The 25,980-nt window shown below is 42.0% G+C and overlaps 1 protein-coding gene across 3 annotated transcripts; it reads left to right on the top strand.

The window, feature by feature from the left end:
• Window positions 1-13,284: 13,284 nt before the first annotated feature.
• On the top strand, window positions 13,285-24,191 carry SLC25A38 (solute carrier family 25 member 38). Of its 3 annotated transcripts, none has more exons than XM_058833497.1 (7): window positions 13,285-13,440; window positions 15,385-15,506; window positions 16,099-16,183; window positions 16,695-16,874; window positions 17,317-17,485; window positions 18,095-18,261; window positions 19,165-24,191. In XM_058833497.1, exons 1-7 carry the CDS (start codon window positions 13,366-13,368, stop codon window positions 19,285-19,287), a joined length of 921 nt encoding a protein of 306 aa, XP_058689480.1. In that variant the 5' UTR covers window positions 13,285-13,365; the 3' UTR covers window positions 19,288-24,191. The 3 variants fall into 3 exon arrangements, with proteins under 3 accessions (XP_058689480.1, XP_058689481.1, XP_058689483.1); XM_058833498.1 differs by lacking the exon at window positions 13,285-13,440 and adding an exon at window positions 14,235-14,404; XM_058833500.1 differs by lacking the exon at window positions 13,285-13,440 and adding an exon at window positions 14,500-14,597.
• Window positions 24,192-25,980: the final 1,789 nt, after the last annotated feature.

Consider the following 25,980-nt stretch of genomic DNA (forward strand, 5'->3'; position numbering starts at 1 on the left):
TTGAAGATATACTGAAAGAAAAAAACTGTTCTAACATTGTGAATCAAAGAATGCTTTATTTTGATAAAATCCCAAAACAAAATAGATTGTGAGTAAAGTTTTTGGTTTGCTTTGCTTTAGTTTGCTTTTTAATGTAGGTGGTTCCATCTGCACTGGAATGCCATGTGCAACTAAAATTGAAAAATATGTCTATTTTAAAGGTTTTTCTTATATAAATGCTATCAATGATAGATCAAGGTCAAGGAATGACCTTGATGCACTATATGAATCTTTCAAAATCCAAAGTGAAAAAATTTGGCTTTTTTACCTATCATAGAGAAAAGAAAAGGAAAAAAATAAATGGCTAGGATACACAAGTTCCAGAACAATAGCTCTGATTCCTCCACAGAACTTCAGAAGTTCCTCTGAAGCTTTTTTCAGAAAAACATTTTTTAAGTTGATGTAAGATGGTGGAATGCACAAAGACAAAATAGTTTTTCTCAAGAAACTTAATATTTTTTTATTGTTCAGTCCTGTTTATGTCATTGCAGCACATTTAGGGAATAGGAAAATGACCACCTATACAAGCTATGTGGGTATAAAATCAAATGCACTTATCTTTGTACAGATACCACTTCAATAAGTGTACAGGGAAGGAAAAAAAATGAAAATAGAAATACTTCTAATCTTCTAAAACTTGCACCATGAATTCAAGCTGTTGCCTTGTTGATTTTATCTGAAGTTTTTTCAGACACTGCTGAAGCTTTCATCAGGGAGTAGTGTTTGAATTCAAATTCTTTATGAATAAATTCTCTGGATTTTTATGCATTTTGACTCAGCATTCATTTTTTTTCAGAGCCCTCATAGTTTTTCCTTTGTATTTATGTACCTACTGAATATTCTGTTCGTGTTTTATCTTGGAGGTTTTATTTTCCTCTAAAGAAGCATTGCATTTACCAATAATTTATAATTTAAATTATAATTTAGCTTGCTTATTTTTTTATACCTGCCACGGCTGATCAGACAACTGTATACTTCAAATTAATGTACATTTGCTCTATGGACAGAACAGATTACCTGAACCCCTGGGTTTGCAACAGCTTTTGAAATAAGCTTCAATTCAATGATTTCTCAAAGGCTTCAATGTACAGGAAGCCTTTGAGAAATCATTGTATTCAAGCTGTTGGTGGCCCTGGGCCAGATATGTCTGCTCTACTGGGGCTGAAAATCTTCGGGTATGAGCATGAGCAGCTGCTGTAAGGAAGTGCCTGGTTTCATCCTGCACTGCACACTCCTGGATGTTAAGACAGAGATAGCATTCCAGCCTGTTAAATAAGAGAGATAGTTTTGGGTTTTATCCAAGATGATATGGGAAGGTGTTGCCTTTTTCCCAACCTGGAAATGAAACTTGAGAGAATTTTAGTAAGGGGGTAATATAAAAGGGGATCTTTATTTTAAGGCTTTCAGAGGCAGTTATGGACAGATGTCCACAAAAGCCCCCCTGCCCCACCCAGGGGTGAGTACGTTTTTATAGGTTTTAGGAAATCAGCATAATTGATAAAAAACACCAATTAGGAGGACAAGTGGTGATGCAATTCTCCCCCCAGGTCAAGCCCCTTCTCTGGAGCCCCCCTTCAGCACCAGCTGCACTTTGTCCATGAGAATGTATCTCGAAGAGTTGTTCTCGGCCTTGGTTCCCAGGAAGAACCAAGACAGCAAGGAGCTTTGTATCTCCCAGGGCTTGGGCTCTGGAATTTGTTTTGTCTATCTGCCTAGGGAAAGGCCATAGAAAAGTACTGGGAAAACGAGTCACTAATACAATAGGCTACAAAGGTATAAATATATGTGAAATATACAGAGAAATAAAAGAAAAAATTAGCAAAACCTAAACAGCATCAAAGGTATGGGAAGGAGTCTGGACCTCTGCATGGATGGGATCTGTGCAGCATGCCATGAGGAAATCCATCAGATCTGTTCAGTGCTGCACAAAAGCTGAGTTCCTAACGTCCACAGAGGCATCATTTCCTTCCTGTCTATATTCCTCTTTTTGTTCTACCTTTATGCCATTTGTCATCAGTTCTCCCCTCCTGTGATTCAAAATGGCTCTGCACAGCATCCCGCTCTCCTTTCCCTGTGCCCCCTTGCAGAACACCATTTGCCTGACAGGAAAATGCAGTTCTTACCATTTCCTGCAAACTAAAAGCCAGAATATTATGCAGCACTTTCTGGTTTAAAATTATCCCAAAGGAGTATAAATAAGCTCGTTCTCTCACTGATGTCATGTTCAGTTATTATTCTCAAAGAGTAATTGAGAGGCTTAAATGAAATTCTCCATTGGCTTCCAGTGCTAATACTTAAAAAAAAAAAATAAAAAAATCCCACAAAGCCTTAAAAACCAAACAGATAAAACCCCCAAACCCCTGCAGTAGGAAACTTTTTCAGGTTTAGTTTGCTCAGCTTACTTTTTTATTTATTTTTCCAGAAGGGTTTTTTTCTATCCTTTTGTTTACCTTGCTCTTTTACTTCCTTTATTTGTAGCTGCAACAAATGAAAGTGAATTTATCTTTTCTAGGGCAATAATAATAAGCTAAGGAATGATTAAAAAACACAAATTGGATTTATTTGGTTGCTTTATTTTTAGCCATAATAAGCAGAATTTGGGTTGAAATTTGAATTTTAAAATCTTCAGGGGCTTTTTTGAGGTTATTCAGAGTTCTTTCAACAAAGTGTTTAAGTTGAAAAACTTAGGGAATATGGTGTGTAAATTTTTGTGGTTTATTTTTCTTTTTGTCTTCAAATTTCTGAAACCTGTTGAGGACTGTATACAAAGCCCTAAAGTACTTTAAGAATGTACGTAGTCAGGTGTTAGAATTAAGGGCAAAGGTTCAAGAAATCAATGCAGTTCTGAATGATTTTTTAATTCCTGAAGTCTTCCCCCATTTAGCCTGAAAGCTACCTGCCAGGTTTCAGTTTTCATATAATCATTGTATAAGAATACATTTTTATCTTCCCCCAGAAAAAAAAATAACACAGAAAACAACATGCTTTTCAGATAAAAAAACCAAAATCTTGCTTAAAAGTAATGAAGATTGAAAGGCTGCTAACTCTGTGTTGTAGCCTCTGTCCTATCATTTCAAATTTTCCATGCATAAAGCATCACAAAAATGTTGGAAAAGGTACTGTCATGAGAGGGAAGAGTGAGAAGGAAATATTACCTCTTCTTATGCACACTAAGGATTTTTAAGTTCCTTAAAAATACGTTCACACTCTCTCCCTCTCTCCTTCTACCTTAGTAAGTATTTAAATTATTCCTTTCAACACAGAACTTCAGCTGGATGAACTGAAATGACCTACATGAGTATTTTACATATAGTTGGCCACAGTAGAAAAGACAAGTGTCTTGCCATGTAAACACCTTTATAAAAAGGCAATTGTTTAAATGGAATACTTCTGCCTTCATTTTGAGAAATAACTTATCTATTTCATACACATGGAAAACAGGATTAGTGGTTGACATCCTAATAAAAATGAGTGTTGCTTCCACCCTGAAATGCTGTGCTATTTTTCTTTGAAGGCACGTTCCTTACCCCACCCCTCAACTATTTGTCAATTTACCTAGCTGCTTTCTCCAGAAAGCTGATTTAAACAAATTCAAAGAACACTGGAATTAATTGAAGAAAGCACAGTTACTTGTATTATTACTAAGCCTTCAAAATAGATTGAAAACTGTAGCTCTGTACCATTTTCAGATGGTCTAATATTTGTATCTTGGTTTACCGATGATATTTTTCCCCCAAATCTGCGTATGTGAAGGAAGTAGAGCCCCTTTTAGTAGGCTCCTAGCACCTACTTGAAAAGTGAAAACCATCTCCTAGGAGTGACCACATTAGCATTTCTAGGTCCTTCATTTTTGTTAACTTAAGCTAATACATTCAATTTTTTTTTTCAGAGTGGAACTACTCAGCCAGTCAATTAGAGTTCCTCAGCTGGAAGCCTTTTCTAGTAGGCTGAGGGGCAATATAGATGGGCATCCTACAGTCCTTGAATCTTCTCTGCAATTCTCTGACAGCCTATAGCCTACTGTATTTATAGCTGCACACTAAAAGTGATGTGTTCAGAAATTAGGAAGTGGCTCTGCAAAAATACAGATCCCCTAAAAATCTATTTATGCTATACCCAAACTCACTATTACCTTGATCTCAAGCATTTTCTGTATGCATTTTCAGACATATAAATTTCATTTTCATAAAGGGCTAAGAAAACAGTTATACGCATTCTAAATGTAATTTCAAATTAAGAAAGGCACTTATTGGACAGCTAGCAATATAGTGACAAAAAAATTAAAGTTTGCCTTCTAAAATTCTTCATAATACCTTTCTTGTCCATCCCTGCTGCTCAGAAAATAAAATAATAGCTCATAGAACATTGACAGGAGGAGAAAATTGAGTTTAAAGAGATTTAAAGATTTGAGAACTAGGTCTGAACATTCAGTGCAAACAAAAGGCTTGACTTCTTCAAATCTGTGTCTGTGTTCCAGTGATTGGGAAGGGCGGTTGACTAAGCAATCTTACATGAGGTTAGTATATACTGATATACCATCAGAAAAACTACTCTGGCTTCTGTGGAGAGCTTGGTAACTCCTGAACAATAATGATTCTTGTTATCTAATGCTGGAATTAGACATATTCTGCTGCAGAGAAGAGCTGATAAAGATATTTTCCTCTTAGGGAGAGGAAAAGAGCTCCAGTAATGACATTATAAGAAAACACAGAGACCTATGATTTTCCTGACCTAGAAATCACAAAGAAGGAAAGTTGATTTCAGTCCATCACTCTTATTCAACAATTAAAATTTCCTGCTTTGTTTCTTAGCCATGTTATACTCCTTTTTGGGGACTGGCCTCTTTTTATGTTGTTTGCAAGCTTGTATGTTGCTGTGCAATTCTGTTGCATGTCCCCATCTCCCAGCTGAAATTCATGCCTTAAATTATTTTCTTAAAACTTCCTGTGAGCAGGTTCATTCCTCAGCATGGGAACTGTAGCAATCAATTTTGCTTCTTCAGGAATTTAATACTTTGGAGACCCTCCTTCATGTTTTTGCTACCAGGGACTAAAAGGCCATGTAAATATTTGACAAATATTGGTTTGGACTGTATTATGCACTCTACATATTTTTATTAATCTTTAAAAGTAGATCATATTTTAGCTCCCAAAGAAAATCTTTAATTTATTCTTTTATTCTGTAGGTTAAATCTCAGTAATGCTGGAGTCAGTGGCAGAGCACACATCAGTTTTACTGAGGCCATAATTTTTCTTGATATTCACACCATCAAAAAGACCTCAAAAAAATAATTGTTTTAAATGTCTCTGTCCTGCAAAATACTTTCTTTTTCTTCTTTAAATTTTTCCTTTATATATATATATAGAAATAAAGACAGAGAAGAAAAAATTTACTCCAATTAAAAATAATTAATAAATTATTTTCTTGTCATTGATTTTACAACTTAAACTCTTGTGAAATAAAAATCCCTGTGTTTTTTTTTCTTGCTATGTAAGATTCAGCAGGGTAAATGCACATTACAAAGTAAATAATCTCCATTAGATGAAGTAAATTTTCTACAGACTACTTACTGATATGCACCAGGAAAATATATGAAGGATTATCTAACTGATCAGTTTTTGGACAAGTTTGATGTCATTATTGAATGAGCTGCTCTGGGCTGGTGATGTATAGCAGTGACTTAAATTTGGAAAACTTGGAATACTTGGTATCATTTTGATGATACGAACACTGAAGTATTTCATATACTTAGAGGAATAGCATAAAAAACATAGAAGTCGATAATGGAAACAATGGTTAAACTTGGCTAAGAGTCTTATGCTGATATTTATGGAGCAGTAATCAGTCCTCGCTCATTCAAAATTCATCACAGTCATCTTTATTCTGTATGGTATTACAGTAACTTTTTAATTGTTGTTTCATTTATCTACACTTAAAATCATAGATCCTTTTCTCTTCTGTCCCAGATGATGGAAGCCTGTGTCCCTCTCCTAAGCTGTTTGCCAGTTTTTCAGTGGTAACTGTCAGATTTATTTCATCACACACGAGAAACTGCAACCAGGAAAACTCACTCAAGGTGTCTACAAAAACAGAGTCTTTATAGTTAAGTAGATGTCATAAACACCTCAGTTCAGAGCAGGATATAATTACTAGTTAAGATATACTTCCTGATGACAGTCCAGTTAAGATATACATTCTGATACTGCTTTTTTTCCTACTCAATAGGGCTGGAATTTGGGTTTTTTTTGTTAACAGTATGTTTGTTGTAAACTTTTTTTTAGTTTTTTTCACCTAAGAAAAGGACAAAAGCACTCTTATGTGCTGCAAATAATATTTTAAGTGCAATTCCACTATATATGTAAGTTCAGAATTCATCTTTTATATAGTCAATAATTGCATCTGTAGCACATAAGAATTTGTATTCCACCGCTTTGATCACAACCCAAAAACTGATGTCAGTTTTCAGTTTCAGAAATAAAAATTAAATAAATCTCCAGTTGCGTGTCTAAATGAAAATTTATATTTCACTATTAACCACATTATGAATCAGAAATAAATTAAATAAACTGATACAGGTTGTTAGTTAGATTATTGCTGAAACTGGAAACATACATAATTTATGTAAAAATAAACAAAGAATATATTTCTAGAAGCAAAGAATATATTTAATCCACGGCTACAAGAAAATTCCAGGCTTTGTCATAATTTCACAAAATTAACAGAGAGCTAAAAACCCTTTGCTACCTCAGGTCTTCAGAAAATGGAGATTAATTAATTAATTAATTGCACTGCGAAGACAGTTAGCTGCACCCCATCCAAAACCATCCAATTCCATCTAATTAGAAGAATAATCCAGACATTATAATGCTTATTTCAAAAAACTCGGTACTAATGTTATGATATTTGGAAGCATTTGACTTTTGGTGATCCACATAATCTTCTTAATTAGTTTCGTTTATTGTAAAATTAATTTCTCAAATTCTCTGTATATTATTAATCTTTGAAAATTAAAAAAAAATAATAATAAAAAATACCAACAACAGCAAATAAACACCCTTTCAAAACAAAGTTTCCCACAAAATCCTAGTGAAATAATGGTTTTCTGGTTCTTTTGCTTTTATATTTTATAGATGTATAATCTCAGATTTCTTGTCTGGTGATCAAATGCAAAATCTACCTAATAAATGAAAATAAACACTTATTGCTGTAAAGAGTAAAATAATGCTGATATCTAAAAAGTAGTCAAGACAGAGGAAATTATATTTTTGACTCACAGTATGCCAAAGCAGTTCACACTGAAAAACAACAGTGTGCCCATGTGGCCAAGAAGGCCAATGGCATCTTGGCCTGTATCAGCAATAGTGGGGCCAGCAGGACCAGAGCAGTGATTGCCCCCCCATATTTGGCTCTGGTGAGGTCTCACCTTGAGTGCCATGTTCAGTCCTGGGCCCCTCGCCACAAGGATGATATTAAGGTGCTAGAGCATGTCCAGAGAAGGGCAATGGAGCTTGGGGACATTCTGGAACACAAGTCCTCTGAAGAGAGCCTGAGGGAGCTGGGGTTGTTTAGCCCAGAGAGGCTAAGAGGGGACCTTATCATGCTCCACAAGTACTTAGAAGGTAGACTGGTGGGAGTCGGTCTCTTGTCCCAGGTAGGAAGTGAGAGGACAAGAGGAGATGGCCTCAAGTTGTGCCAGGGGAGGTTTAGATTGAATATTAATGGGAAAAAAATCATGGAAAGCATTGGAACAAACTGCCCAGGCTAGTGGTAGAGTCACCATCCTTGGAAGTGTTCAAAGAATGACTAGCTATGGCACTTAAGGACATGGTTTAAAGATGAATACGGTAGCAGCGCAAGGCTGATGACTGTACTTGGTGATCTTGACGGTCTTTTCTTCTCTTATAGATTTTATGATCCTGTGACCTAGATAAGGTGCACAACATTTTTGAAAACATCATGATGAATCAGAGTTTTTTTGTGTTTAATTTCATCAACTCGATCTCTTTTTCCTTAATTTTCTTCAATTTATAAGCCATTTACAAAATATCTTGAAACTCAAACAAAGTAAAAATTAATTTAAACTTTGAGACTGGTGAAGGAAGCTTCAGTTGAACCTTCAAAAACATGAAAAAGTTTTGAACCCTGAAGAATGCCCATCAAAGTATAAATATATCATGCACCCAGGCATATATCAATAAAAACACACCTGGCAATATTAAAATTTCATATCTGATTATTTGTTTCTGTAACATGTACTCATGAGCTACTCACTCTGTATAACATGCCCACGCCATTGCAACTAGCAGTCACAGTATTCACAACTAAAGGGAGATAAATTTAAAAAGAAATGGTGGCTTTGCACTGGGGAGCTTTGGATATAACTTTAAACTGAAAATTGTCATTATACAACCTTATTAAAAGTGTTGGATAGTGTTCTCCAAGGCACTGTGATTCTAAAAGTGGAAATCCTGCACTTCTCTCTGAAGGGCTGAATCACCCAATTCAGTGTCTGGAGATGTAAGCCTGATAATAACAACACTAATTGCGACCTCACCATGTAACACATCTAATCCTTGCTCAGTACTAGGGCAGTGTGCTTGGAGCTCTGATCTTTGTAGTTTTCTGAACACTAGCCTTAGGAGTAACCCTAACCCTAGGTGGAGCGGTTAAAGGCATCTTGGGCTGAGTCTGGTGCCAAGCAGAAAGGTAAGGAAGGAGCCCAGTTAAGACAGGTTTTTGATCCACTTTGAATGGCACTTCTACCTGCAGTGAGCATGGAGCTCTAGGCTTTGTAGTTTTCTGAACCCTAACCCTAGGTATAATCCTAACCTTAGGTGGAGCAGTGAAAAGAGCCTAGGTCAGAGTAAGGTGCCAAACGAAAAGTTACAGAGAGACCTATTTTATGGCAGTTTTCAGTTTGGCAGGTCTATTGTAGCTGCACAGTCCCTGCAGCTCTGGTCTTTGTGGTTTTCTGAACCTTAACCCTAGGCATAACCCTAACCCTAGGTGGAGCAGTGAAAAGAGCTTTGGGATGAGTCAGGTGCCAAACAAAAATTTATGGAGAGAGCTATTTTGTTGAAGTCTTCTTTTCAGTTTGGCAGGTCTATTGTAGCTGCACAGTCCCCAGAGTTCTGGACTTTGTGGTTTTGTGAACCCTAACCCTAGGCGTAACCCTAACTCTTGGTGGAGCAGTAAAAAGAGACTTGGTCAGAGTAGGGTACAAAAAACCACTTATGGATAGTGCTATTTTGTGGCAGTTTTCTTTTCAGTTTGGCAGGTCTATTGTAGCTGCACAGTCCCCAGAGTTCTGGACTTTGTGGTTTTCTGAACCCTAACCCTAGGCGTAGCCCTAAGCCTAGGTGTAACCCTAGGTGAAGCAGTGAATACAGCATTGATCTGAGTAAGGTGGCAAGAAAAAATTCTGGAGAGAGCTGTTTTGTTGCAGTTTTCTTTTCAGTTTGGCAGGTCTATTGTAGCTGCACAGTCCCCAGAGTTCTGGGCTTTGTGGTTTTGTGAACCCTAACCCTAGGCGTAACCCTAACTCTTGGTGGAGCAGTAAAAAGAGACTTGGTCAGAGTAGGGTACAAAAAACCACTTATGGATAGTGCTATTTTGTGGCAGTTTTCTTTTCCGTTTGGCAGGTTTATTGTAACTGCACAGTCCCCAGAGTTCTGGTCTTTGTGGTTTTCTGAACCCTAACCCTAGGTGTAACCTTAAACCTAGGTGGGCCAGTGAAAAGAGCGCTGGGCTGAGTCAGGTGCCCAGGAAATAGTTATGGAGAGAGCTATTTTGTGGCAGTTTTCATTTCAGTTTGGCAGGTCTATTGTCCTGCACAGACACTGGAGTTCTGGGCTTTTTGGTTTTCTGAACCCTAACCCTAAGCACAACACTAAGCCTAGGTGTAACTGTATCCTTAGGTTGAGCTCTGAACAGACCCTCGGGCTGAGCCTGGTGCCCAGCAAAAAGATATATAGAACTACTAATTGTGGCAGTCTTGTATTTCGTTTTGTCACTTCTACTGTAGCTGCACAGTCCCTGGAGCTCTGGGATTTGTGATTTTCTGAACCGTAATCGTAGGCGCAACCCTAAGCCCAGGTGCAACTGTCACCGTAATTGGAGCAGGCAAAAAGAGCCTTGGGCTGAGTCAGGTGCTGGGCAAAAATTTAGAGAGAGAGCTATTTTGTGGCAGTTTTCTTTTCAGTTTGGCACATCTGTTATAGCTGTATAGTCCCTGGAGCTCTAGGCTTTCTGGTTTTCTGAACCCTAACCCTTGGCATAACCCCAACCCTTGGCGTAACTCTAACCCTAGGCGGAGCAGTGAAAAGAGCCTTGGTCTAACCCAACCCTGTGTCTGAAAGAGTGCATGAAAACTGTCTTTATATCATGCATTTTTAGGAAGCAGGCATACCTTTTCATGTATAGGTCAGCAACATTCATCCCAGCTTATGCTGCAATGCCAAATTGCCAGTTAATGTCCTTACTGTAGCAGTGCATTGTCCTAAAATAGCTTTTTCTCTGTGTGACCTGTGTTGCATTAAAGATGTATGAGACTCGAAGCCCGTGAGTTCAGCCTCTGCAGTTAACACCTACAGAACGGAAACGTCATCTTTATCTTCTGTGTGATCACAAAATTTTGTGCAGTTACATTCTTCAGTGGAAGAGATCTGCAATTTCCTCCATGTCTTTGAGGTGTTCCTGTCTCCCACCTCTCCCACCTGCGTGACCTATCCCACCTGCTCTCCCTGCTCTGCAGTTCCAGTGTCTTGGAGAGAGAATGTAGCGGTGTTTCTCCTCTGCTCCACAAACTTTTGGTGAAGATGACTGAGGGGGATGGTCCAATGCTGCCAATAGCCAGCAATAGCAAAGGGCCCCATCTTTGCTTTAATATTTCATTTTTCCTTGGAAGGCACCTTCCCCCCGTACCCACACAAGCATAGACAGGAAAACCTAAGGGAAATGATCACAGAATCATAGCCATTTTGGTTGGAAAAGGCATTTAAGATCATTGAGCCCAACTGTAATCCTAACACTGCAAAGTACTTTTCTTCCTAGAACACACACGCTGCAGGATGCTCTCACAGACTAATACTAAAATAAAGCCTGGAACAGCTCTGAATTCCCATCAACTCCACCACATATCTACTGAGACCTCATACAGACACAACACAGTTTCCACCCCAGAGCCATCTCCAATATTCCCCACAACACATGATACATGGGAAAGAGTAGCACTACTGAGCAACAGGCAACATCTGAAGTTTATAACTTCAATTTAAGTGTGTTATCTGTTTAAATAATGCTGCTCCTCACTATAGCTTGGTGCCATTACCAAAATGCAGTCTAGTCACATCACCTTTTTGTTCATTTTTGGACAAACAGCACCTCATTGGGCACCAGTCCACAGATGTGCTACTAGAGATCCCCATGTGGAATGGTCTGTTGTCTTTCTCAAACCCGTTGGATGTCCACCCTCCCTCATTCATCATCTCTCCAAAGGCAGAGGGATAAATTTCTGTGAACCAAGAAAATCTGCAACTATTGCATATGTGGCAGTGGATGGCTTTCCTTGGCAGTGGTGGGCAGTGTGACATTAGGGCAAAGTTTTATGTGTGAGTCAAGCCATGACAGCCAAGCTCTGCTGGGTATTAACTCTTACAATGCCTGAAACTAGGAATTAAAACCAGAAACAAACTCTTCTGTTACAGGCAGTGTTACTGGCAGTTGCTGGCACTGCCCTTCTGCAGAGTTAAAATGGCACTCATAACTCTGTTGGTTCTAAAGTGGCAAAGAATACAACCAGGAATTATTCAATGTGGAAAAAGATGTGTTCACCAAATGGGAATTTAGCAGTTCCGTGCCTCTCATCTTTCATCTCCTAAATAAAGACAGGCTATGAGAGCACAGGGACAGCGACATGAAGGGACGCGGCTCCCTCTGCTGGGCATTCCTGCAGAACTGAGGCACATCCCTGCAGAGATGTGTGTGTGATCCGCGGTGCTGTTTCACCTCCTCATTCATCATGAGGCTTATTTTAAGGAGGAAAACGCTTCTACAGCAAGATAAGAACCTGGAGACTGCTGTTGCTGTCAGGGTTTCATGCTGGACGAATTCCTTATTGGGATGCATACCATTTGGTCAATATTGTTGCAGCCCTTTTTACTTCGGAAAACTACAAAAATTGTTTGTTGATTGTTTGATTGTTGCTCCACCCAAATATATGGAGGGAGAGGATCTAGCCACACCATCCCCAGCTCCATATAGAAACATTTCAAATGCATCACTTGAGTTTGTTTGCCTTACTAGAGTTAAACTTCCTCCTCTAAACAATCTACTTACCCAGCCCCATCAGAACAGCCAGAAACACAGCAAAAGAAATAGCCAAAGGGGCTCTTCAAAATGACACGTATATCCCAGACAGCTTCCTTACATAATCAATTGTATAACAGATGATGATGCACTAGCTTTACATGGAAACTTTTTGGTAGCAAAGGGGCTGCAGGGCTGCCTTATGTGACAAGATGTCAGAACCTGCCCCTGTGGTGGTAGGAGCCAGTTCCAGCCAGTTCCAGCCAGTTCCAAGATGGCCCTGCCACCGGCCGAAGCTGAGCCCATTGGTGATACTGGTAGTGCCTCTGTGCAACAGCAGCTGTGAGAGAGTGAGAATATGTGAGAGAAATGCCCTGCAGAGTCCACAGTCAGTGAAGATGGAAGGGAAGGAGGAGCTCCAGGCAGTGGAGCAGAGATTCCCATGCAGCCTGTGATGATGCGCATTGCCCCTGTGCTGGTGCACAGTGGAGCAAGATATGAGGCAGGGAAAGAAGCACCAGGACGGAAGGGGACGAGCTGTGCCTCTTTTCCATGGGTCAGCAGGCAAAGTCAGTTAATGAAATAAAAGGCACCCAAGGAGGGAACTGATTAACAAGAGATGAGCTTGCCAAAGAGGAGTATGTAATGAAGTACTTTTGCTAGCCTGTGTGTTAAATCTTCTTAGTATGTTCTCTCTTTCTTCAGGGGCTGCCACGAGGCAAAGCGAGCACAGGAGAGGAAATGGTTTGTGCATAATGGCTACTGCTGCACACAGGGTTTTCCTTCTAGGAACACCTGGAGCATGACGTTCTGGACGTGTCATTCCTCACTTGGCCAAGGTACAGCAAGAAGGCAATTCTTAGAAAAGCAGCTTGCAGAAGCCATAACTTGCTCCGCCCAGCTCCTCCAGTTTTGTTGTTGATAAGCAGTGTCTGGCTCTGCAGGCACAGTGAAGTCACTGTCTCAGGGCTAGCACAGGTCTAGTATTGAAACACTTAATTTTGGTGCCTCACTTCCTTAATGCTCTGGAAAGCCAGCCTTCCTCTGCTCTGGGCCCAGGATGTGGATGAGCAAGTGGAAACACTAGCGATAGAGGTAAGGATGTGTCAGTGTGCATCTCAGGTTTCTGAACAACAGGGTATCCATAGGAAGCTGGCTTTGTGGGGAAGTGGGAGGTGTGAACTGAGGGAAGACATGAAAGCTGTGAGTTATGAACTGACCCTTCCCATGGCCCATGTCTGACGGAGCATGCTGAGGCGCAGTGCTGGATACAGCATTCAGGGCTGGAATACAGAGTATGCTTGCTGGAACTGGGTACAATTCTGGTGAGCCAAACTTCAGGCCATGGAACTGTTGGAGAAAGTCCAGATGAGGCCACAAAGCTGATCAGGGGACTGGAGCACCTGCTCTATGAAGACTGGCTGAAAGCATTGAGGCTTTTCAGCCTGAAGAAGAATAGGTTGTGTGGAGATCCCACAGCAGCCTTCCAATACCTGGAGGGGGCCTACAGGGAAGTGAAGAGAGTGACTCTTCATCAGGAACTGCAGTGATAGGACAGGGAGCAGTGAGCATAAACTGAAAAGAGGAAATTAAGGTTAGATATTAGGAAGATTTTTTTTTTCTGTGAGGGTGGCGGGACACTGGAACGGGTTGTCCATAGAAGCTGTCGATGCTCCACCCCTGGCAGTGGTTAAAGCCACACTGGATAGAGCCTTGAGCAATCCGGGCTAGCGGTAGCTGTCCCTCCCCGTAGCAGAGGGGCTGGACCTAGATGAACTTCAAAGATCCATTTTATCCCCTTAACGTTCTACGGTTCTATGTAGAATGTCCAAAAGCCGTGACAAACACGCGATCCGGGGGCAGAGAAGGCTGGAGAGGAGCCGGCTGGGGGCGGTGGCCGCGGCTCGGCCCCGGCCTCTGTCTGCCTCGGCGGGCGAAGAGTTACGGGAGCCGGGCGGGGCGGCGCTCTGCAGCGGGGCTGGCCCGGGGCTGGGCCTCGCCCCGCCCGCCGAGTTCTGGGGCTGCGGGCGGCGTTGGGATGCCGGGCCGAGAGGCGGAGGTACGACCGCGTAGGAGCGGACCGGGCCGGGCCGGGCCCTCCTCGCTCGCTGTGCCGAGGAGAGGCCGGGAGCAGCGCCCCGGTGGGAGGGGAGGGGGGCTCGCCGCGCCCTCCGCGCCCCTTGCGCTGCTGCGTCGTGTTCCGCGGCCTTGGGGCAGCGGGGGGACGGGGGGACAAGTGCAGCCCCGTGACGGTGGGTCCGGGCGTACTGGGGGGAGCACTGCTGGCTTAGAGTGTGCCTCACACTGCTTCTAATCTGTCCGTGCTTTCTAATCTGTCGTGATTCTGCTGCACCGAGGAGCGCAGAAACTCGTTCTCCATTAGCAAACGCCGTTATGTGTTTATAATAATAATAATAAACAAAAAATCTTGAAATGCTAGAAAATCTTCACCCTGCCGTGGGCTTTGTGCCTCCTGCCTTGTTGTTCCCCGAGAAGTGCCGGCAGCGGCAGCCGCTGTGGATAGGAAAGGCAGCCTCAGCTGAGCAGGCCCTGCAGGGCTTGGAGCGCGTTTGGGCCAGGTTTGCCTGTGGGCAGCGATCCTCGCCCGTGGCCCTGGCAGGACCGTGGTGTGCAGGGGGGAGCAAAGGGTTAGAAGTGCTGCCAGTGGATCTGGGTGGGATTGCGGCAAAGGTACAGGTAGGTGGTGGGAAAGAAAACACCTATTTTCTTTGTCATGGCAAAGGGTAACCAAATGGCTGCTAGTACATTTGATGTTCAGAAAACTCTTACCAACCACCGAATTTCGAGGAGATTCTGGAACAATCTCCCAGAAAAAGCAGAGGGACCAAAAACCACAAATAAAACCTGATCAGCCTCACAAAAAGTCTGGAAAAGCTTCCTGTGCCCTAAGCAGCTGTCCTTAGCATCTGGGTTCAGCTCACCTTCCTTCCTGTAACACGTGACCCATCAGCTGAAATATTTCATTTTATACCATTCTTAATTAAATAGCCATTTAAAGTTCTGTTTTTCCTCTTCCAGATGCATCCAGTCCTAAAGGCCTTTGTGTGCGGCTCCATCAGTGGCACTTGTTCCACGCTCCTCTTCCAGCCCCTTGACCTGCTGAAAACCCGCCTGCAAACTCTGCAGCCTGCTGTGAATGGGTGAGAGGAGGGGGATGTGTCAGCGTGGGGGGGTTTGGAGGTGCTCTGCCATAGGCTTCTGCCTTATTTGCTGGCTGGGGCTTGGAGTTCAGAGTTGTAATTTGGGAAATCAGTCTTTCTAAAATAGGAGGTATGTTTTTATATTATGGAGAAGGATTGTTATTTTGCTCCAGAAGAGCTAAAATGTTTGTGGTTGTGAATGCTACTGGAATAACTTGTAACCTCAACATTTGTTCTCATCTGAGAGACTGGTGTTGCTGGAGTGGCTACCAACCTCTGCCTGAAAAAAATTCTGGATGGTTGTCAGAGAATTTTTCATGTGTGCAGCTTGGTCTAGTCAACCTACAGTCTGCTGCTGCTTACAAAGGGAATGAGCAACTAAAAATGCTAATGGGTTACAAGCTGTGAGATACAGAAGGTGATGGAGAGGCCCTGGAAGGTGTGACCAACAATAGCAGACTGATAAGGATGAGCACCTTGGAGGTGCTGAGTTAATGCACAGAGATATGAGTGAAAAGGGTGGGTGTGGAGTACATCTGCCAAGGAGCAGGAGCAGGTAATTTCTTCAGTTCCTGTCTTGTCTTTCTTTCAGGTCTGGTCGTGCTGGGATGGTAACGCTGCTCTTTAGGGTTGTTCGTACTGAGAGTATTCTGGGGCTCTGGAAAGGTGTCTCTCCAGTAAGTGGCTGGTTTAACTCTGACTAGTAAAAATATGTACATAAATCAACTTTGATTTTTAAACTGTTTATTGCTAATTATGTCTGCCTGAATTTAAGTAGCCAGCTCTTGCACAATTATTAGTAAAATCACATGATTTAGATTAAATCCTATTTTGAGGAGTTGATGTTGTTCACTGATTTGGTTGTGGCAGTCCTGAGCAGCTGAATACTTGAATGCTTTTGCAAATGTGGCATGACAACTGAAGGAACTTCATTTTGGTTTAGAATGTCTTGTTCCTAGAAAACTGCCATTGAGGAATGCATTAAATCATGGCATTATTTGAATCATTTTTCTGTCAGTGCCACAGATTATTTCTACCTTAACTTCTTTCCTGGGCATGTTAATTTTAGTGATATTTTTGTCTTCTACAAAGCTTCCTGTCAAATTGAACAGTTTCAGAAATGTTCTGTAGTATATTTTGTCTTATGTAAGCTTTTTCTTTCTTCATCTGCTTCTGTTTCTCCTGAAGTCCTTTGCAAGATGTATTCCTGGGGTTGGGATTTACTTCAGTACTTTGTACATGATGAAGCAAAAGGTTTTTGTGGACCGTTCGCCCACAGCCCTGGAGTCTGTCTTTCTGGGTGCCACTGCTCGTGCAGTTTCTGGGATTTGCATGTTGCCAGTGACTGTAGTGAAGACCCGATATGAGGTATGACTTTCCAATTAGTCCCCTGTTAATGGTGGCATACACCTTCCTTGTGATGCAAAATAAATCCTTCTGCCTGGAGAAGGTTGCTGCCACTTGGGTACAGCCAGGAACGTAGTCCTGATTTCATCTCAGTTCACACATTGTGCAGGAAATGGTATTTAGGCAAGAAGATGAAATAGAATTCACTCTAAGGTTTATAAGTTTCAGTTGTATATGATGTTTGTGTAGCATCTTTCATATGTTGCCTTCCTGAAGGATTCTTTTAAAGGCTGAGGGTAGGTGAAACCCAGTTTTTGCCTTGGATTGTCCTCTGTATTGCCATCTTGGGAATCACATTAAGTTGACACTACCATTTGTTTGGATATTATATTCTCAGGGTGTGTATAGGGCTCCTCAACCTGTGGCTGGCATGTGTATGACTGACCTTTGTCTGCTCTTGCAGAGTGGAAGATTTGGCTATGGGAGTGTGTATGGAGCCCTGAAGAGTATCTATCAGACTGAAGGGGTTCGTGGCATGTTCAGTGGGCTCACGGCAACGGTGCTGCGGGATGCGCCCTTCTCTGGCATCTACCTGATGTTCTACACACAGACCAAAAACCTCACACCTCAGGGTGAGGCTGAACGTTGGAGGCTGGAGTGGAATATGTGTCTCTTCTCACATCTTGCCCTGCAGCTGACAGCCTGCATGCTCTGCTTGTTGCTTTCCACCTCAGAAGTTAAATTAGTCTCCTGTAGGGCTTTGGGTCACGCACTCACATTTATCTGTGGAGAACTGTAGGCTTACAGCTGAGGTCAGTGCAGAAATGGAGACTGGCCCTAAATTAATTGATTCATGAAGACTGATGTGTAAGTTGGTTAGTGAGCAGTTGTCTTAAGCACTGCTTGCTGCTTCTGCTTGTCATGCATACTGCTCAGTTTCCACAAAACTTGGGCTTCTCTGATATTAGAACTCACTGGGGCAACATTTGTACAATGTTTTCTTTTCTGATTTTCTGTCAAATTTAATTGCCCAGCAAGTTGCCCCAAGTGAGGCTTTTCAAGAGTACTAACTTTTGACTAGTAGCCACTTTTCCCCTTGAAAGGTTTCTCTAGCTGCATGCATTTTAACTTCTCTAGGCTCTGATGTTGATTTAATAATTCAATAACTTTCACTTTGTCACGCAGCATGAGTGTTCCTGGCCTAAATGGTATCTGAGTGTGTTCCTTTTGCTCTGTTGTAGACCAGCTGGATCCAGTGCTCATGCCCTTGCTGAATTTTGGCTGTGGGATCTTTGCGGGAATCTTGGCCTCTCTGGCAACACAACCTGCTGATGTCATCAAGACACACATGCAGCTGTCACCCCAAAAGTACCACAGGACAAGCCAGGCCATTGCCTTTATCTACAAGGTGAGGTGAATCCCTTCTGATATGCACAACCACATCCTCAATTCTGATCCCCTTCCTCAGAGCACAGCTGTGGTGGGGAAGTTGTTGCCTTTTAAAGGAGGTGAACAAGTGTCAATACTTCATCTGCTCTTGCAGTTGGACAATTCAGTGTTGGCATTTTCAAGATGATGAAGGGGATCATGGTGTGGTAGACCAAGACTATAGTGTGCAGTGCAAAATGCTGGTTTCAGATACAAACCATCTACAAAATAATTCTTTGCTCTTTAGACATCAGAAGGTAAATTAAGGCTCAGGTCTATCCCAAGAATGGGATGGAGAAGTAGTCAAAGCCCACCATTCCCTTCCTGCTGTCAGAAGGGCAGATCTTGGCAGATTCTTTGTTTTCCATATTGAACTCCGTTCCTAAGCAGTAATCTGTTTATTTGTCCATGCATTTTTATGTACCTTTTTTTCTCAAAATTATCTTTTTTTAATTTTAAAAATTTAATTTTTTTTTTTTTTTTACTTCAGTACTTAGAAATGTCATGTTTTTACAGAATAGCTAAGAAGCTTTTGTAAAGATGAAGCTTTAAAACAAAGACTAGTCATTTTCCTGTACTGTCTTGAAATGATTACACCCTTGCCTTCTCTTTGTTGGACTTGAGTGTGGCTTTCCCCATCTGTTGTCTCCATCCTGGCCTTCCTTTTTCCACTCACTGCTCTTCTTGCTTTCCTGGTTAGCCCTGCAGTAGTACAGTGCTACAGGTTCTTCCTAAACACTAAATGCTGTTTCAGCCCTGGTCTTTCAGAGACTGATCTGGGTCTGAGCTGAAATACATCTTGTGCTGTTCTGTGCAATAAATGATGAGAAATTAAAACCCTCTAGGCAGACTGGGATGAATTGCTGTTTATTTCCTGTTACAGGATTTCGGGCTGGTTGGCTTTTTCCGAGGCGGTGTGCCCCGAGTCCTCAGGCGCACCCTGATGGCAGCAATGGCATGGACTGTGTATGAACAGATGATGGAAAAAATGGGCTTGAAGTCCTGAATGAGCTGCATGAGAAAGGACCAACTTCACTCCTTCTCCCGCTTGCTGTGATCAACTGGCACTGAGAAGTTCCCAGTTCCACAGAGGAATAAGCCTTCCTCAGCCAGGAGGAAGAAAGCTCTTCTGAGACAGGGGATTAGGCCTTTTGGGAAGTAGAGGAAAGGAAGGATTGGATCTTGGCATTGTTCGATCAATGCATTCCAGATGGACTGCACTAGCAGAGTGCCATGGGAAATGGCAGGGTTTTCACAGCCTGGTTACTATGCTGAGAAGCCCCTTTTGAAAATAACTCTGTCCTCACCACCTTTATGCAATGGGATAGTATTAAAGCACAAGTGTTTGAGGAGAAAATGGTGATGGCAGAAACTGCCAGCCTGTTTCTTGCTGTTGTGGTCAGAAAGGCCACAGTGACCACCATCTGATGTAGATCCTCCTTCCTCATATGCTTTATTCTCATAGGAGAACACTAGGCCCTGGTGGGAAACTGGATGCGTCTCGTAATGCTTATATTGCAGGAGCGGGTGGAAGAGAAATGAAGTGCAGAGGAAAAGCTACAAACTTGGTCTCTGCCACCACTTTTGGACTGTGAGTGATAGCAGAGAACGTAACTGGAACTGCCTTGCTGTGTTACATGTTATTATGTGATAGAGCATCTTAACACTCTTGAGATGTCCTTCTTCCTCTACAGCAGAGTTTGCACAGGAATTAAGAAGCATAAGGCACTTTAGAATTGATTGCTACCAAAGTTCTACTTGTTCTCTGAAGAAAAAAAAAAAAAAAAATGCTGCTGGTCTAACTATAGAAGGAGCACTCAAGTGGGTTTTGTTGGGGTTTTTTATGCAGTGGTCATAGAGACTTACTTGCTTCCTATTCCTTATTTGTTAATCCCTGATCAACACTCAGTGTGAACTGGTCCTTAGATGTAGCTTTTAGGGCCATGGCTCATAATGCATAAATGTATAATGGAAACAGATACAGATACTGGCACTTCAGATTTCCCCTAAAGCATCGCTGATTGCATGTGGAGTATGTTTTGATTTGGAAAGAAAAGCTTGCTATTTCTGTAAGCTTTCTCTGAAGTTTGAGCCCTATGGGTGCTTGGTAGTGACCTTTAATTCCCTTAGGGCTCTACACAGACTTCACATTTTCCTGGCTGATTCTTTTCTCTTATCAGGTAGTCATGTTTGAGTATGCCTGAGTTTAAATACACTTTTCATCCTCTGTGCCTTCTTACTCTTTCCTACTGTGTTAATCAGACCCCACAGTGTGTACCAGGTACAGCCTGCTCCCCTTTTCACTTGTGCCTCTGTGATGGGTTTGGTCCCTTGCAGCTCTGTTAGCATAGCCATGAAGCTGGCATGGAAGTGTGCATCCTGTTCTGTAGTGTGCCTTGCAGAAAACTTAACTTTGGCTTTTATTTTCTTAAATATTTAGGGATATTGCAATTCACTTTAGAACCAGAGCACCTGTCTCTAAATACGAAGATAGGACGCTGTAGCTGTGTGAACAACCAGTGCTACCTACCTGTTGATCATAAATTTTAGTGTGTATTTTGGACAATCACTGCCTGCCCAGGCAACTTCCTGAGCACAAGAGCAGAGGAGATTTGGGTTGTTAAAGGTGCTCTTTACCAGATTTCAACTCCAGGAAGGCTTGATGACTGATGTAAAAGTTGAATGAAATGTAAGAGGACAGGCTGGAGGCTTGGAAAGTGCTGCTTGTTTTCAGACTCAGCCCATCTGTGAGGGGGAGGCTGGTGCTCTGCAGTGCAGGAGTCCCCAAGAATGGTGGTGGAGGGTTCTGTGTGAACATGTCTACATGCTAGCAATAGAGCCCTGCATCAAGTTAGGCATGTGGCACATTATTTGCTAAGTCCTAAACCTGAACACCTGTTCCTTTCTTTTGCTGTTCCTTCTGCCCTTAGAGAGCAGAACTTGAGAGTGCATGAAACCATGGTAACTGCACATCCTGCTTGTTTGCTATCCTGAGCACTATTGGCACAGAGCTGGAGAACCAAGTCTAGGATTGCTGACCTGGCAGAATAAGGTGGCAATTAGATGAGTTACCTCATTTGTTCTTTATTCCCCTATGTATGGAATCAAACCAATGTTGTGCTGGGATCCTGAGTTTATTTGGGGCTTTATAAATCTGGCATGTGAGTTGGATCTGTTGATCATCCTGGGCTGTGGTAGCCAAGGGCAGTGTGTGTGGACACCTGCAAGGTGCTTCACACATACTTTGTTCTGGATTTAATGGTGGCAAAGCAATGTGCAACTTGTACAGACAGAAACTTAAACTCTTAAAATGAGGCAGGCAAGCAAAGAATGTGAGGTAATCTGGACTTCAGTAAGGTCCTCACTGAAACCTGAATTTCAGGAACACTTTGGTAGCTTTTATGTCCATGTACTCCTACCTGGTCAAGTAACAAAGGAATAAGTAGAGAATTTATTCCTATGTGCTAATGTTTTAAGGTCTACTGTGGAGTTGTTTGTTTGTTTGTTTGAAATCTGGAATTAAGCCTAAAGCTTTTTCTTTGGGAAAGTTTTTCCATTTGGCTTTGGTCCTTTGTTATTGGAGTGAAAAACTGCATGGCTTTTGGCTTGTGGATTAACCTGGGCTCCTCTGAGTTTAAGAAAGAGAGAATCTAAACTGCACTGTGTTTCATCTACCATTAGTGCTGCAAATCCAAAAGCTTATCTACTGGTGACTTGTGAAGAATGAATTCTGTGGTGCAAGCTTGTTCCATGTTTCTCTTTGTTATTTATTTTGTCAGGTGTCATATATGGGAGAAGGGAAAGCCTGAAGTTCTGCCTCACCCTGTTCTGAAAGCTTTATCACATGGTCAGGCATAAGACTGTTTCTTAGCTCTGATCTTTACTGTCCTTCACCCTTTTCCCCTCTTCAAAAACATTCTGTTTCTGAAGCGATTTATTGAAGTTACTCCTTGATAGCTAGAGCAAGTCAAGACAATCAAGTGCATGAACTTGAAGTTTAGATATATTCCCCTTGAGGTTTAATGCTTCTACTTAACAACAAATTGTCACCATTCAGCCTAAAGGTGAACTAAATCAAATAAAAGATCTGGACAGAGTTGCTTAATCACCTACCTGCATCATGCCAGCAATTCAACACAAACAATCTTGCCAGATAATCATTTCCAAAGCCATCTTTGCTTGGATTCCAGAGGCATTGGTGTGCTCCCTCTGTGCGCTTTGAGATCACAGTTGGATCCCTCTTGGATTGACCTCTGTTGCTGTCAATGCTCTTTTAGTGATTGTGCACTGTTGTTGCTTATCCCTGCAGCTGTGGCTAAGAACACAGTTGGCTGGCATGTTGAGGCAGGCAGTATGTAAGTGAATTGTAAGGAGACAAGAGAAATAGTCTGATTATTCATGCTTTAGAAACTTTATGTTTCCACTCTTCCTGTGTGATGATTTGTTTGGGTGTTTTTTTTTTTTCTCTCAGTGTCTTAAACAGAACTGGAGCTTTTGAACATTGCATAGCTTTGAGCTTTGTGAGTGCTTATGTGTCTATATAAAATATTTATTTGAAAAGGTGTATTATACGTTTCTATTAAAAACTGGTTGCTAAAATGAAGGATGTAATCTCTTCAGCGTTTCTTTAAAAAAACCCAAACAAACAAGCCCCAAACCGATGAAATGCACAAGGGATTGGATGGAATAAAGGCTTAAGAAGGCAAAAGGAGTTTCCGAAGAAGACAGGACGGTTACATGTGTTCAGAGCCCATAAAAGGGACGGAATATTCTCTTTTTTGATGGTGTATAATATGCACAGGTTGTGTACAACCTAAATCAACTTTGCTTAAAAGGAAAAAACACATAGCACTGGGGAATATTGTGTTTTACACAGCTTCCTCTGCCTGCCTGCTGTGTGTAAGGACAGATGGCTGTTGAATCCTGTACTAGTTGGTTAAATACCTGCCTTCAGGTCAATGAAGTTTTAAGCTCTCTGTTTTCAGTCTCCTGCTGATCAGGTTTTTGCTACTCAGGCAATCTGATCTCAGCAGGGGACCAGAAATTGTAACTGGGACACAATTGTCTCCTGCAAGGTATAATGCAAGGGGATGCTGGATTGCTGGGATCTCTTGCTGTCGCAGTATGGTCCTGGGATTTGGTAGCAAGCAGGTTGTGCTAAGCAAAATGTTGTTGATGCTGAGATGTGCATCTTCCAGATGTGAAGATCCCAAGCCTCTTCTCTTTTTTTGCTTAGATGATACATTCTCACATGGAGGAATTTTCATGGAGGGTTATCTGTGTATAACAGACCTACCAGACAGTGCTGAGGTGCAGCCTTGTGGCAGCTGAACCTGAATTGCTCGTGCAGGTTCCTGATAGCAAGTTAGGCCTGGGATAGTGCCTGCTCCTGCACACAGGGCTCCCCAGAGCTCTCCTGCTGCCTTGAAGAATCATCTCTTGTGTAGTGGGTGTTGCTGTCCATGCTGCTGATAGCTGCCCCAGCTGTGAGAAGAGATAGCAGACAAGCTCCCTAGCCCTTCTGGGTGGCAGGTGGGGAAGATTGAAAATCTAAAGGCACTGTGGCTGTAACAAAACACTGAATTACAGGTCTCCCTTCCTCATTAACAATGGGAAAACATTTTGCGTGCTTTTTCAGTTCTTAATGAGTTTTGTGCCACACAAGCACTGACGCCAGAATTGAGCAGAAGAGATTCCTCATCCCACACAGACACATATATATGCGTGCTTTTGTGAGCTCCATGTGGGTTTCTTGAATATACTTATCCCTTCTGGCTTTGGTGCTTATTTCAAAATAGCAAGCTGATTTTCCTCATTGCAGTTTCTTAATTTGTGATTTTATCAACGTAAAATGCTTTAGGAGTTTTTATCATAATGCATTAAGGAGTTTTAATAAAAATCCCAGCAAGAGGTTAAAATTATATTTCTGCAAGTTTTGTGACACGTGTTAGGCAATTCTAACTTTGTAGAACTAGAAATAAGAAGGAAGAGATTTGCCAAAGTATGTTTTCCCAAAACACGTATGAAATAATAACAAACATTTGAAACACAAGCCGAAATGGAATTTACAGGGAAGCACAGTAACATTAGTGAAGTTTCACTGAAGGTGGGTTGATCTTCATCATTCTTTGCCTTCTGCAAGGGTGCCACACCATCTCTTGGGTGACACCCGCTGTCGTGTTTGGTGGAGAAGATACTACCTGAAAGGTCTTCCCCAGACACACAACCCAAGCCCTTCATATTCAGGAGCTGTTCTGGCAGCACAGGACACCTCCTCTGCAGCACTGTGAGGAGCCCTCTCTCCCCGCACAGGGGCGTCCTGGTACAGCCCTCTGATCAGAGGCTTCTGGCAAGGGCTGCTGCTCTCTGCTGCAGCCTGGGCTGGCTCTCTGGGAGATGCTTTTTCTGGGGCTTTGTGACCACCCCAGGCACCTGCTCGAGGTCCTCAATGCAGCATCCCAAGGCTAGGTGGTAGCTCTGTGATGCTTTCTGCAGGCCCCGAGTCTCCTCGGCACTGCAGGAGGACCAGTGGCTCACAGCCCCTTTCCCTGGCTTTGCTTGCTGCAGAGCAAGGCTGTTCCCAGAGACTGCCCGAGGCTCTGCATGTAGTTGTGTAACAGAGTTCAGAGTGAACTTTAGACCAGAGAAACCTTGGTGATAAGATCGACGATAAGACAGACTTTCACCTGAGGCACATGTCCAGTAGTAACAGATTTATTTCAAACTGTGTTAGCACACAGATATAAAATGAAGACAAGCTTTTAGGTTAGTTAAGGAAATAATTTGAAACACTTTACTGTCAAGCTTTATCATGACTTTTCCAAGCCCTCTCATGGGCTGTGGGCCTCATGGTCTACCACAAAGGGCCAAATGTAACAAGAAGAACTAAGTATTGGAGATGCCAGATGATTCTATAATTCTTACCAGTGGCATTCTTTTGATAACAGTGTATTTACTGCAATATTCATTACTTAATTTCCAATTATTATGTTCAAATACACTTTTAATACTGTTTGAATTCAGTTGTGTACAGAAAAGCTAAATCCAGACTACATCCACTGCACTCACCACGGTGACATCATCATCATCTCTCCTCTGCCTTCCCAGGCTAATATTCACACTGCTCCTGTCTCCTTAGGCTGTACATAGCTCTCTCAGGTCAGCTCTCACTGCCCACCATGCACTTATCAAAGTGCCACAGATGTCCATAATCTCTGAGGCAATAATAGTTCATGCTCTTGTTGAGAGTTCACTAATCTGTTGCTGAGTTTCATTTTACCTACTTTGTCACCACCATGTGACAAATGTTTGAATTACTCTCTTACAGAATAGTCTAAAGCTGATCTGGTAATCTTGCTAATTAACACCATGTAATTAACATAAGCATGACATTAAGATAAGCATGACATAAGCATAACATTTCTCGGGAGACAAAGAACATACATGAGATGATGTTGTAACCTACTTTAAACAATGCTCCCCCAGAGTAACTCAGGGCTTAGACATCAAAAAGGGGCTGTCAGGAGAGTCCAGGCCCAGTCACATTGATGTGGTTATATGAGGTTAAAATAGAAGAGAGAAAACTAAAGGAACACTGTTGTTAGAAAGGTATGAAGATGACCAAGGCACTGGCAGTAGTGAGGGGACAGGGCAGAAGTCTGTCCAGAAATGTATCCAGATCTTGACGACAGCAACCATA

Source organism: Poecile atricapillus, chromosome 2 (genome assembly GCF_030490865.1).
Source record: "Poecile atricapillus isolate bPoeAtr1 chromosome 2, bPoeAtr1.hap1, whole genome shotgun sequence".
NCBI lineage: Eukaryota > Metazoa > Chordata > Aves > Passeriformes > Paridae > Poecile > Poecile atricapillus.

Bases quoted from the DNA above. Each gene is read 5' to 3' on its own strand.
- SLC25A38 (XM_058833497.1), top strand. From the start codon at position 13,366: ATGCTCTGGAAAGCCAGCCTTCCTCTGCTCTGGGCCCAGGATGTGGAT. The intron at 15,507-16,098 runs GTGAGAGGAGGG...TCTTTCTTTCAG, and splicing joins CTGCAGCCTGCTGTGAATGG to GTCTGGTCGTGCTGGGATGG. The intron at 18,262-19,164 runs GTGAGGTGAATC...TTCCTGTTACAG, and splicing joins CCATTGCCTTTATCTACAAG to GATTTCGGGCTGGTTGGCTT.